Consider the following 14,195-nt stretch of genomic DNA (forward strand, 5'->3'; position numbering starts at 1 on the left):
GGGGATGCTTTAATCTTCCATCTGTGAAGAAAGTGGCAGCATTTACCATGACCAATGTTCTCTCTCATTTTTTTTGGCCCGTGCGGCCCCTTTAACGGGCTGCGCGGGCCATTCAAAATTCCGCGTAGGCGAGGTTTTTCTATTTAAAAGCCAGCTCGCTGGCTGCGTGGGATCTCCAGAGCACTACACGGCCACGCAGCTTAAAGGGAACATTGACCATGACCGGTTCTGAGGCGGTTAATGGTTGGCCGCTGTTTGCGAGGAAGGTTTGATCCTTCAGGTTGTACTGTGGGGTTCTCTATATAAGGGATCCATTTGAAATGTTGCAGTTCTTCCAACCATTTCACCATTGGTCATCGAGGCTGAGGGGAGATCACTGAAGGGCTTCAGTGACGGTCCAACATGGCCTTCTGGATTTGAGACGGGTTTGTGGTAGGTTGGTTAAGTTGGTCTTTGCTGGTATAGCGGTTGCATTCTCTGGAGACTGCATATTACAAGCGTAGGTGTGGTGGTGCAATGTTTGCAAGCACCGGCAGCCAAGGTGTTGGTGTCAATAAAAGTGTACTGGCGATAATTCTCATAGTAGAGTTCAGCTGGACATCAACGGATTTGACATACGGACTTGACAGCCATGCCGGAGAGCAGTACTCCGCTGTAGAGTACACCGGGGCGAGTGCTGCCGTATCGAGGGTTTGTGCGGCTGTTCCCATGTGGATCCGGCAAGTTTCTGGATCAGGTTACTCTTTAGTTTCTTCCCAAGGTTCTGGAGATGCTGTCTATACGACAGGGTGCGATCAAGCATGACTCCTAAATAGGAGGGTTTTTTGGGCATGGTTTACCACTGCGCCACAAAAGGAGACTCTCAGAGCTCGGCTTGCTTTATGGGTATTGAGGTGGAATGTTGAAGTAACGGTCTTTTGTGGGTTTGGCCGAAGTCACCATCGACAGAAGTAGGCCTCCATCCTCTGTTAATCACTGGTCAGGGTCTCCTCGGTGGCGGACAGATTCTTGTTTTACATGGCCAAGGCAATATCAGCGTATACGAACTTGCAGGACTCTGTTTCGGGCAGATCACTGGTGTAAACGTTGAACAACATGGGTGGCAGGACAGAACCCTGTGCGAGTCTATTGTTCGGTGTCCTATATCTGCTCTTCTGAGTGCCAGTTTACACACGTAAGCGTCGGTTGCCAAGTATGGCGTTGAGAAGATGGATCGTTGTTCTGCAAGGTAAAATGGTCGAGAGCTTGAAAAGAAGTCCATGCTTCCATACGGTGTCATACACCGCGGAAAGGTCCACGAGTGCCACAGCAGTCACGAGCTGGTGCAGGAAGATTTGTTCGATGTGCGTTAACCTTACCACTTGATTGCTGCAGTTATGGCCGCTCTGGAAGCCTACTTGTTCCTTAGGGATGGTTGGCTCGATGATGGGGCTCGTCTGTGGAGTAGTCGCCTCTCCAGCACTTTATAACAACTGCAAAGTAAGGAGATCAGGCAGTAACTGGAGGCCTCTCAAGCATTCTTCCCCTGCCTCAGGAGGGCAATTACTTTAGCCTCCCTCCAGATAGATGGGATTTTACCAGTTACCAGAATCTCGGGGAAGGAGGAGGTAAACCATCTCTTTGCTTTGGGTCCCAGTCCTTTTAAGAAGTCTGGGTAAACACCGTCTGGACCAGCAGCTTTTCTGGATTTGGTGGTCGACAGGACTGCGTTTAATTCATCCGCGGTAAATGGATCAGACGTAGTTGACAGTCTTGGTGCTGCCATCAAGTTTGGCGTTGGAATTTTTTGTCCACTGGAGCCTTCAATGTTTGTATCAAGTGGGATGCAATGGTGTCCACTCTGATGGCCGTCTTGTGTTTATAGGCGCCGTTTGCCCCACCAAGTTGACGGAGCAGGGCCCATGCTTACCTGCTGGAGTGAGTGAAGTTAGTCTTCTCCACAAGGCTCTTCCACCTTTCAGGTCTCGCCGAGTTCAAGGACTCCAGCATTGCGGTGGCTGTGGCTGATTTCTTGTTCGGCGAATACTCCCGGTTGTGTGCCTCGCTTTCTTCCGTCCAACAAGGAATATGTCTTTCTAAACCCCCCCCCCCCCCCCCCCCCGAGGTATATTGCGTTTTGCAGCAGCTTTAACAGTTCCTATAAATCTACTGACGGCATCGGTTGTTGGCGGAATCCACTTGATGTTGGTGTCAATTGACTTTTGGAAGGTTTCCCAGTCTGTCCCTTTGCAGTTCCATTGTGGTTCCGGTCTTGATGTAATGACTGGAATTTCAATGCCAATGTTGGTGAATGAGAGCCTCTGTTGACTGTTGGGGAAGTCATCAAGAACGGTTCTGGAGGTGATGATTGGGTTTCCTTTGCTATCTTTGGAGAGGAAACATAGGTCTGGGTTATATTCTCTCTGCCAACTTGACGAACAGAAAGTACCTCAATCCTTGGCATCAAAGAGGAATTTATTCTCTAGTGAAGTCTAGTTGATGTTTGCATAACCCCACATTGTGTGTTGGCTGTTAGTCTCCGAAATCGATGGATGTTGACTAGGAGGGAGCGGTGGGTTAGGCCGCTGTACGAGCGGTGGTTTGTAGACACTGGAGATTTTTAGCTCTCCTACTCGCATTGCTGTGAAAACTCCAGCAGTCCTGGTATGCTTGAGTTCGGTGCAGCCTTCGATGTCGTGATTGACATAGCACACCAGGCCATATTTGGGATGGTTACTGCAAGCGATTAAGTCAAAACCGGTGATACATCCTCGAGTTGAACTGGTGGATGTGTTCGATGTGTGTTTCTTCAAGAACCAGGACACATTTCTCACTTGTAGCCTCCAAACTCTTTATTTAATACGATAATATATTATCTACCTTCTGCTGGCTCAGGAGAGATTTTCTTCTGTTAGATCAGAAGAGATTAAAGTTTAAATTTATTTTTAAAGTGTTTTGGGCCATTCCTGGGAGAGGTGTTAAGGCATTATATAAGTGTATGTCCTCTGTAGAGATATCAAAAAGCCTGAGTAGCAGCATGCAATAATGAATGAATAAGTGACAGGAGCAATGGAAACATTCCATGGTCATAGGGCCGAGCTTTCATGATATTTCCCTATTTCGAGGGCTGTATAATACAGTCTGATACTAACTACTGTACCTCAATTGAACTAGAGGAAGTAGGATGATGCTATTTCTTGGAAAGAAAGGACATGCATTCATTGGCCCAGAATTTGCTGCCAAAATATCAGCGAGTTTAATGTATAAATCGACCAGCAACTTGTGGCAAGACATGCCCAGTCAATCGCGAATCGCCACAAGGTGCGGGATGATTTGCTCTACTCTGCCTTTAGATTCACAAAAATGGCAGCTTGCCCTCAAACCCCTCATGAAATTGCTGCATTTGCACATTAATTGCCAATTAAACTCACCGTACAAAGTTAGGGCTTGTCCTTAACAGCGTAAGTACCTTTTTAATGATGGGATTTATGTTCCTGCAATGCCAGTGATCCTCTTCAGCCAAGAAGGGGAACAATTTAAACTGTGGAATCTCATTCCCGCAGGGAGTAAATTGTTGGTGCTTTTTTAAACTTACATTTTTATCTTACTTTTCCTTTGTCTCTTTTTTTCTCTCCCTTAATCCAATCTTTCTTTCCCTCTCTACTTCTCTTTCGGTATCTGATTTGAAAGGCAGACTATTATTTGAATGGCAATAGATTGGGAGAAGGGGAAGTGCAAAGAGACCTGGGTGTCCTTGTGCACCAGTCGCTGAAGGTAAGCATGCAGGTGCAGCAGGCGGTGAAGAGGGCAAATGGTATGTTGGCCTTCATCGCGAAAGGGTTTGAGTACAGGAACAAGGATGTCTTGCTGCAGTTGTACAGGGCCTTGGTGAGACCACACCTTGAGTATTGTGTGCAGTTTTGGTCGCCTTATCTGAGGAAGGATGTTCTTGCCATGGAAGGAGTTCAGCGAAGATTCACCAGACTGATACCTGGGATGGCAGGAATGACGTATGAGGAGAGATTGGGTCAATTGGGCTTATACTCACTGGAGTTTAGAAGAATGAGAGGGGATCTCATCGAAACTTATAAAATTCTGACAGGTCTGGACAAACTAGATGCAGGAAGGATGTTCCCGATGGCGGGGGAGTCCAGAGCCAGGGGTCACAGTCTAAGGATAAGGGGCAAGCCATTTAGGACAGAGATGAGGAGGAATTTCTTCACCCAGAGAGTGGTGAACCTGTGGAATTCTCTACCACAGAAGGCGGTTGAGGCCAAGTCTTTAAATATATTCAAGAAGGAGTTAGATATATTTCTTAGAGCTAAAGGTATCAAGGGATATGGGGAGAAGGCAGGTACGGGGTACTGAGTTTGGATGATCAGCCATGATCTCATCGAATGGCGGAGCAGGCTCGAGGGGCCAAATGGCCCACTCCTGCTCCTATCTTCTATGTTTCTATGATTCTAATTCACCCTATTTTCTTCTCCATCGTTCCTCTGTTTCTTTCTCAAACCTTAAATCTCATTGGTTAAGGAGACTGATGGTCCCGTCATTCACCGAGGTCCCAGATGCCCCATTGCCCTCGCCGCACCGTCATCAGCTCGCACTTCCAGGGCAAACATTTTCAAGCTGAAGGGGAAGGCAAAAAAGTCTAACTAATGATGCCCTACTCCAGCAAAAGCAAGGCCAATAAGTTAAGGGGAGGACGTCATTGACAGAATAGCACAAACCAGCAACAAGCATTAGAAGCGAGCAATGATGGCGCTGGGGGAGGGTTCGGACGTTCTAAACCTGCAGATCTCTTGTAAGTTCAAGAACGCAGATGCGGAATTAACCAAGCAGCACGGTGTGTGTCAACCACTTTCTTGGAAAGAAAAGAAAGTCAGACGTGTTGTGTAGCTTTGTTTTAAATGGGGGAGCATGCATTATATCTCTTGCAGCAACTAGCTTTCCAATAACCTCAGACACTTAGGCAGGAGACTAATAATTTCAACCTCTGCTAACGTGCACGCCTTTATCAGCTCGGCGAGGGGGGGCCCACGAGAGCGCAAAAACTAATTGGCAGATGTCAGAATGGCTGGAGGCTGCATCATTCTTCCCTCTCACAGAAAAAAAAAAGATTAACAGGGCGTTCAGGACAGAAACACAACAACTTGTGCCAATAATAGAAATGCAATCAGAACATTTTGGTTGGATGAACTAAGATGGCCTCCCTCACCTGTACTTATCCTGTGATCTGGGAGACTGCGACATCCAGGCAGTGAAATTGCAGCTTTTCAATCAAAGTTTCCCAGTTAAAGATTTCTGCATAAAATGTTGGGGTCCTAGCACTTTAAAAAAAAATATATATAGAAGATTCCTGAAATTAAAGACATTTTCAAAACATAAACAGAAATTGTGTTGAGATATTTATAACCCAAACTCAAGTGGGAAGACAGGAACCAGAAGCTTGCAAAGTCCCAAACGATTTGAATGCAATGCCATGGACCTTTACAAACTGTACTGCTTGCAAAGGTAATGAATCTATTATTCTATTGCTGTATACATGCACCAATTACATACACAGGTCTTTTGCAGGTTGTGAACAGATGTTAAATCAATCTTTCAGTTTTCACCCACAAATTAAGAAACGAGCCAAAGAAGTGAAAGGGATGACATAAACAGGTACAAAGACTTTTACAAACTCAATGTCCCATTTAAGGAAAGTGACTTATTTTCACAATCCTAGAAAGATGCTTTGAAATACAGGATTGGTTTATAAAATAGAGGAACTTCAATTAGAACAAGACCACCACCTACAGGACAATAGGTGTAAATGCCAACCACGTTCAGCCAGCCCACACTTACCACGACCAACCACATGCACTCAACCCGCACTTATTCCAGCCAACTACATCCAACATTCACATTTAGCAAATTCTTTTGCACTTCGTAAATAGGTTCTTAAGTATACAGACAGATCAGTTGAGTACAAGCCAAACGATGGAACGTGTCAGCCGTGGCTCAGTGGGTAGCACTTTTGCCTCGGAATCAGAAGGTTGTGGGTTCAAGTCCCACTCCAGAGACTTGAGCACACAATCCAGGCGGACACTCCTGAGGGAGTACAGCCCTGTCGGAGGCGTCGTCCAGCTTTGCAGGATGTGCACAGAATGGCCATGAGGCTGATCTCAGAACGACAAAGAATTACATTATGAGGAAAAAGTAACGACTCTGCAGCCTTGAAAGAAGAGGGAATCTTATTTAGAAGTATACAAGGTATTAAATAGTATAGGTAAGGCTAATCCATACTGCTTCAAGATATGTCAGGATACAAGGGCGCAGAGAAAATTTAGGGCAAATGTGAGGAAGAACGTCATGTAATAGAGTGGATGTGAAAACCCTAGATTTGTTAAGACAGGTAAATGATGTGGTAAGCTTCATCTTATGAGCATTGGCATTTATCAAGATTTTGGGTAAAACCAGTTTACTATGGTGAATTTACATTACAATTTAAGAGTCAGGGAGGTGGAAAGAAAGCTACACAGCTCTCCCTGCATCTCCTCCAGGGGTGGAGGTAAATCATCAAACTGACCGCGCTAAACAAATAGCAAAGCCAGAAAGGTAACATTGCCCTTTAGAAGCCATCCTTGGCTAGCAGCTAGCATTGTTTAAACGTCCCAAAAGAAGCCAAGAGACAGCCCAACGACCTCTTGGTGGCAAGTTCATAAAGGACATGCAGGATCCCGAGAAAGAGAACAGTTCGACGTGGCAGTAAGATTGGGTTCACTAAAACTAAGCAGATCAAAACATGAATGCTTAGAACGAGAGGGTGAAACAAGCAATAACTTATTTATTTAGCACCTTTTGACATAGTAAAACGTCCCAAGATGCTTCACAGGAGTGTTATCAGACAAAATTTAACTCCAAGCCACGTAAGAAAATGTTAGGACAAGTGACCAAAAGCTTGTCCTAAGAGGTAAGTTTTAAGGAGTGTCTTAAAAGGAGGTAAGAGGGGTTTACACAGAATCACAGAAACCCCACAGTGCAGATAGAGGCCATTTTGGCCCATCGAGCCTGCACCGACACATATCCCACCCGATCCCCGTAACCCCACGTATTTAATCCCCCTAACACTAAGGGTCAATTTATCATAGCCAATCAACCTAACCCGCACATCTTTGGACTGTGGGAGGAAACCGGAGCACACGGAGAATTTAGGGAGGGAATTCCAGAGCTTAGGACCTAGGCAGCTGAAAACACGGCTAACAATGGAGGGGCAAAGGAAATCGAGGATGCGCAAGAGGCCAGAATTGGAGGAGAGCAGCGTTCTCGGAGGGTTGCTGGGCTGGAGGAGGTTACAGAGATAGGGAGCGGTCAGCCTGTGGAGGGATTTGAACACAAGGGTGAGAATTTAAATAGCGAGGCGTTGCTGGACCGAGCGCCAATGTAGGTCAGCGAGCACAGGGGTGATGGGGGAACGGGACTTGGTGCGAGTCAGGACACGGGCAGCAGAGCTTTGGAGGAGTTGAAAGTTTATGGAAGATGGAAGATGGAAGGCCGGCCAGGAGAGCATTGGAAGAGTCATGGATGAGCGTTTCAGCAGCAAATGGGCTGAGACAGGAGTGGAGACGGGCAAGATTACAGAGGTGGAAGTAGGCAGTCCTGTTGATGGAGAGGATATGGGGTCAGAAGCTCAACTCAGGGTCAAGTAGGACGCCGAGGTTACAAACAGTCTGGTTCAGCCTCAGACAGTGCCCAGGGAGAGGGATGGGGTCAGTGACGGGCTCCTAAGACAATGATCTTCAGTCTGCCCAACAATTAATTAGAGGAAATTTCCGCTCATCCATTACTGGATGTCCAACAAGCAGCATGAAAAAGCAGATAGTACCAGGCAACTTCTACCACAGATGAACATCAATCTGGTATGTCAAAGGCCAAATGGTATGTTGGCCTTCATAGCGAGGGGGTTCGAGTACAGGAGCAAGGATGTCTTGCTGCAGTTGTACAGGGCCTTGGTGAGACCACACCTTGAGTATTGTGTGCAGTTTTGGTCACCTTATCTGAGGAAGGATGTTCTTGCCATGGAGGGAGTGCAGCGAAGATTCACCAGGCTGATACCTGGGATGGCAGGAATGACGTATGAGGAGAGATTGGGTCGATTGGGCTTATACTCGCTGGAGTTTAGAAGAATGAGAGGGGATCTCATTGAAACTTATAAAATTCTAACAGGACTAGACAGACTAGATGCAGGAAGGATGTTCCCGATGGCGGGGAGTCCAGAACCAGGGTCACAGTCTAAGGATAAGGGGTAGGCCATTTAGGACAGAGATGAGGAGGAATTTCTTCACCCAGAGAGTGGTGAACCTGTGGAATTCTCTACCACAGAAGACGGTGGAGGCCAATTCATTAAATATATTCAAGAAGGAGTTGGATATATTTCTTAAGGCTAAAGGGATCAAGGGGTATGGGGAGAAGGCAGGGACAGGGTACTGAATTTGGATGATCAGCCATGATCTCATTGAATGGCGCAGCAGGCTCGAGGGGCCGAATGGCCTACTCCTGCTCCTATCTTCAATGTTTCTAACCACTGCTCAGCAGCCTGAGGAGCACAGTGAAGGTGTTCTGGGCTGTTCCATGGAACGTCAAATTACTTTAGCCTCAATGAAACTACAGTTTTACATGTAAAAAGATTGAAACAGAATTTTTTCTGATGCATAAAGCAACATTTGCAGCCACAAGTGGCAGCAGGTTAATGGTGTGATTACAGGCTCATGAGTAGCTAAAATTCCACTTCATTGGGCTGTTCACAATTCCAAATTACAGGCCGAGAGCATTGAACTTCAACCGTTAAATGTCATATCCACTTTGTTCAAAATAAAACCCACGGTGGCATAGTGGTTAGCACTGTTGCCTCACAGCGCCAGGGACCCGGGTTCGAATCCGGCCTCGGGTGACTGTCTGTGTGGAGTTTGCACATTTTCCCCGTGTTTGCGTGGGTTTCCTCCGGGTGCTCCGGTTTCCTCCCACAGTCCAAAGATGTGTGGGTTAGGATGATTGGCTATGATAAATATGACCCTTAGTGTTACGGGGATAGGGTGGGATATGTGTTGGTGTAGGGGTTACGGGGATCGGGTGGGATATGTGTCGGTGTAGGGGTTACGGGGATCGGGTGGGATATGTGTCGGTGCAGGCTCGATGGGCCAAAATGGCCTCTATCTGCACTGTGGGGTTTCTGTGATTCTGTGCTCACCTGATGGTTCAGCTCGTCAAGCCTAGGAAAGTCCCCGATTCAATTCCTGGTCTGTGCCGAGCTTGCTCATCTCAGTTTGGTGGCAGTAGGGGCATTAGACTTGAATCTCGGATTAGCGACGGAGATAATCAGCCAGTGATTCCGCTCCTGACCCCTAGTGGAACTGCACATGGAGGTCGAGAGCGAGGACAGGATCAGGCTAAGCCAAGATGGGAGGCCAGCCAGGAGATCGTTGGAATAGTCATGGATGAGCGTTTCAGCAGCAAATGGGCCGAGACAGGAGTGGAGGCGGGCAATATTACAACGGTGGAAGTAGGCAGTCTTGTTGATGGAGAGGATATGGGGTCAGAAGCTCAGCCTACCCTACGGTCGGATGTCCGATTGTTGCTCACGGTCTAGGTTCACACAAATGGAGAATGATCACTTGGGCAAGGTACCAACGGAAAGAGCAAGCACCAGTCGGACTGAATCCCAAAAGGAAGCAACGCCTCCAGGAGAGATGGGAAGGAAATTGGCAAAAAAACAGGAAAAAAAACTGTCCTCATTCTACCCATTTTCCCTAATTTTCTGCGCTCGATTATGAGAAATTGCTAAAAGAACAGAATCAAGAAAGATGGACAGTTAAACATTGCAGGCCATGGCTTGGAATAGGCCCACCAATCAGAGAGGTGCTCCCTGATCGGAATTGTTCCGCTCAGCCTAGTTCACCAAACAGGTTCCCCCCCGCTCACTCAGCACCACCCCCACACACATCCACAGTTTTTTTGTGTGTTTTATTCTTTCAACATAAAGTTTTTAGGGGCTGAAAAGAGTTCTGAATTTTGAACTGAAAATCAGTGCGAATAACAAGCTTCAAAACAGAACAGAAGCGCAGCCTTTGTGGTCGTTTTGGTCTAACATGTGAAAATAATACTAACATTGACTCCCGTTTTGTAACCACAAGATGTTTTATTAAACCATTCAGAATTCTTAACCCTGTACAAGTCATTTAACTTACTACTGTACTTCCTGCATGTTTGAACAATCCAGTGAAGAAAATTTCGCAACGGAGTCTTGTAATTTTATTTGTTTCTTTTTATATACTTAGCAGTAGCACTCGTCGTTTCCCACCCCCGTGTTTATTTCACAGAAGCCAGTTTGAGTGTTTTCGCCCCAGTGCGGGCTTTTTCAATGATTTTCGGCCGAAGCGAGAATCATCCATTACAAAAAGGTTACTCCTTTTACTGTCACCATTCTTCCTTCTTCGCTTGGGCTGACGGGAAGCTCCAGGCCAAGCCCTCTCGACAGCCTTCATCTTGTTCTACCTTCATTAGGAGAAGCAAAAAAAGAGATTCCACAGGGCTGGATGCAAGGGAAGCCCTGCAGGTGTCTAGTTAGGAAAATATGCCACACGATAAACACAAGCTCAGAAACACCCACAGCAGGGAAGAGAGAAGATACAAGACAAGGCGAGGGAAGGCATCCCACACAGGCATGACCCTGCTAAAGCCAACTACATTGCGACAGAAGAGCCGGAAGCTAGCAGCTTTAGAATGGCACACGGTAAAGGAAAAGCACCCGAACGCAAGCACATCCTCCCTGCAAGAGCAGAAGCACATTTATGGAAGGAAATCCCAAAATAATAGAACATGCGCAATAAAATTAGAACCAAGCAGTCAGCGAAAAGAAAGCAGCAACAATGAGACAATCTTTCCAAACAGGTCCTGGTTAAAAATCACAAATCAACACCTAACACAGAACCAAAGGCAGAGGTGTCCATGCAAAGTACAAACGGTTTCCAACTCACAGCTAAGAAAAACTCACCCAGAGGGGGTGGACGGCGCAGTGCGTGTCCAAACTGCGGCCTGTGGGCCACATCTGGCCCTCAAAGCCCAGACAACTTGGCCATATTCGTGCAATTTCTTATTCACTGGTTTGGCCAGGTGGGATGTTTGGGCCTGGAACTTTGGAAAGAGCTGTTCTCGGCGACGTTGCCTCATTGGTGGACGAAGCCTAAATCAGAATCCGAGAATGGTTAGCATCAGCAACTTGAGATTTAAACAGATGACTGAAAACATGGATTTCAACTTTATATTGTGGCCCCTGATGCTCCACGGTGAGAACCTACACAGCCGATAAAGACAACATGCCTGGACATCATGGGTTAGCACAATGTCCTTTCATCCCTGGAACCTGGGTTAAAATCTAGCCCACAATGGAATAAAAATGTCAGGATCCTGTGTGAAACTATCTAAACCCGAAATGTTAACCTGTCCTTTCAGAAGCAGCGATGGACCTGCTGCACATTTCAGCCATTTTCTGTTTTTATTAAAACTGTCCCTAATTCAGTACTGATCTGGCTAGCTTATTCAGAGGGAGCCACAGGATTCTCTCGCTCTGACCCCCATCCCTACTTACCAATACGAGGCAGCACAAGTTTAAAAGTTACGATTGTACAATTACAGAATAAGTTACTAAGGCCACCGAAGCAGGCAGTATAAATGGATTCAAGAGACAATTGGATGAATTTCTGGTAAAAAGCAGGTTTTGATGGATTTGGTGTTGAAGCTGGGTCAGTGGGTTTGAAGCATGAAAAGAGAGGCGGCTTGTTTGGCCTTAATGGACAATCACGGTTACTAAAACTTCTAATGTTCTTTAAAATACTCATATCCTTTTCCACAGAATAGCAACAACAGCAATAGTTAGTGAAGGTACTAGATGGTGTAAAGATCAGAAGCTGACAACTGCGTTTAACCATCATTTTCATCCCTGCTCCTTCGAGACATAATCTCAGTCAGACACCAGCTCTTACTTAACAGCTCCCCCAATTCACTCCTCGGAAAACCACAATAGTAATTTCTATCCCAACCAGTAAGCTGGTTAAGCTAATCAGACCAGGCCTCACATTTTCCAGATTTACTATTCACTGAAGTTTTTCTGACAGTTACAGCCCTGGTTCAGTGGGTAGCACTCAGAATGTGAGTTCAAGTCCCGCTCCAGAGACTTGAGCACAAAGCTGACACTCCCAATGCAGTGCTGAGGGAGGGCTGCACTGTTGGAGGTGCCGTCTTTCGGATGAGATATTAAACCGAGGCCCCATCTGCTCTCTCAGGTGGACATAAAAGATCCCATGGCACTATTTCGAACAAAAGAGCGGAGTTGTCCCCGGTGTCCTGGCCAACATTTACCCTTCAAATCAACATAACAAAAGCAGATTATCTGGTCATTATTACATTGCTGTTTGTGGGAGTGCAAATTGACTGCCTCATTTACTTCATTACAACAGTGACTGCTCTTACTTAAAATTACTCAAAATTACTTCATTGGCTGTAAAGCGCTTAGGGACATCCTGAGATTGTGAAAGGAGCTATATAAATGCAAGTCTTTCTTTATTTTAACTCTAGGTTTAAAGTTAGAACAGGATTGTTCACTCACTTGAGAGCCATGATGCAATCAAAACCAACATAGTTTTACCAGATTTCCAGCATCTGCAGTATTTTCTTTTTGTAATAGTTTTACCAGGTATACACGCTCCTCTGAATTACTCCTAGTGGTGTTGCTGCTTCTCCTTTCTCCTCCTTATTACAATTAGATGTCAGCCTCCGCTCAGTGGGTAGCACTCTGAGTCAAAAGATTATGGGTTCAAGTCCCACTCCAGAGACTTGAGCACATAAATCTAGGCTGACACTCCAGTGCAGTGCTGAGGGAGCGCTGCACTGTCGGAGGTGCCGTCTTTTGGATGAAACGTTAAACGTCTGCTCGCTCAGGTGAACGTAAAAGATCCCACAGCCACTATTTCGAAGAGCAGGGGGGAGTTCTCCCCGGTGTCCCGGCCAATATTTATTCCTCAATCAACATCACTTATTAAAAAAATGATCCAGTGGTTTGTGGCATTGCTGTTTGTGGGACTTTACAAAGTACTTCAGTGAGTGGGAGGACCCAAGGCCTTGCTCAGATTGAACCCACCCCACCATCAACCCTTTCCCCGGGACGCACCGCTTTCTACCTCCACATTTTCCGTCCCGTACTCCTGGTTGTTGACGTTACTGTCAGGCTCCTTGGTCCACTCGCGGCTGGTCAGCCGCCAGAGCTTCATTTCTCCTTCCCCCCCTCACCACCACCAGCCCTGTCCCCTTCCCGCTCCGCTCCCTCCTGCCGCCGCAAGTCCCGCCCCCTCCGCTCCCGCCCATTGGCTACCGCCGCTGGATTGACGGGCGTGGCCGGCCGCCGATTGGCGGAGCCGCTTGGCGAAGGTGGGGGGCCACACAGGCTGGCAGCACCTCCTCCAACACCTCACCTGCCCTCCCGCCACCACCACACGACGGCGAAAAGTTCATTGGGAGGAATGCTGTCTCCCCAAGTTCCAAACTCCCCTCACTCATTGGCGAAGCCGTTCCGACAACAGCAACAACAAAGGCGCCGCGCCGTCACGTGACCCTCGCAGCTCTGCGGCCTCAGCCGAGCGTCGCTCGTTTTCATCGGCCGCAGGGCCACGCCCTCCCGTCGGTGATCGACACGTGGGGGCCACGCCCCTCCCGCCGGTGATTGACATGCGGGTGCCACGCCCCTCCCGCCGGTGATTGACGCGCGGGCGCCACGCCCCTCCCGCTGGTGATTGACGCGCGGGGGCCACGCCCCTCCCGCCGGTGATTGACGCGCGGGGGCCACGCCCTCCCGTCGGTGACTGACGCGCGGGGGCCACGCCCCTCGCGTCGGTGATTGACGCGCGGGGGCCACGCCCCTTCAATCGGTGATTGACATGTGACGTCACGCCTTCGAAAGGCGATTTACGTCACGCTTCAACCGTCCTGATGACGTCATCCCCTCTTACCTCCTCCTCCCCCCTTGTCAGAAAAGCCTGGTTAACCTGGTTAACCAGTGAGAAGAATGGTCCATCAGAACAATGCCCTTTGAGTAACTGGTCACCCCTGGTTTCCCTGGAGACCACTGAGAAGAATGGTCCATCAGAACAATGTCTCCTGAGTAACAGGACAACTCTGGTTTCCCT

At 47.5% G+C, this 14,195-nt stretch overlaps 1 protein-coding gene and 1 long non-coding RNA gene across 2 annotated transcripts in view; both read right to left on the reverse strand.

The window, feature by feature from the left end:
• The window catches only part of LOC147097597 (cAMP-dependent protein kinase catalytic subunit alpha-like), a 263,178-nt gene extending 249,820 nt beyond the window's left edge, over positions 1-13,358 (reverse strand). The window contains exon 1 of the mRNA XM_085971564.1: positions 13,184-13,358. Coding sequence (XP_085827690.1) covers positions 13,184-13,283 — 100 coding nt within the window. The 5' untranslated portion in view covers positions 13,284-13,358. The remainder of the gene's footprint in view (positions 1-13,183) is intronic.
• Positions 10,137-13,177, reverse strand: LOC147097598 (uncharacterized). The gene is made up of 3 exons (XR_015074315.1): positions 12,623-13,177; positions 11,012-11,200; positions 10,137-10,567 (listed from the first exon to the last, which is right to left on the reverse strand). It is a non-coding gene; the product is annotated as an uncharacterized LOC147097598 (long non-coding RNA).
• Positions 13,359-14,195: the final 837 nt, after the last annotated feature.

Source organism: Somniosus microcephalus, chromosome 31 (assembly GCF_052327205.1).
Source record: "Somniosus microcephalus isolate GS21.2 chromosome 31, FLI_Smic_1.0, whole genome shotgun sequence".
Classification (NCBI taxonomy): Eukaryota; Metazoa; Chordata; class Chondrichthyes; order Squaliformes; family Somniosidae; genus Somniosus; species Somniosus microcephalus.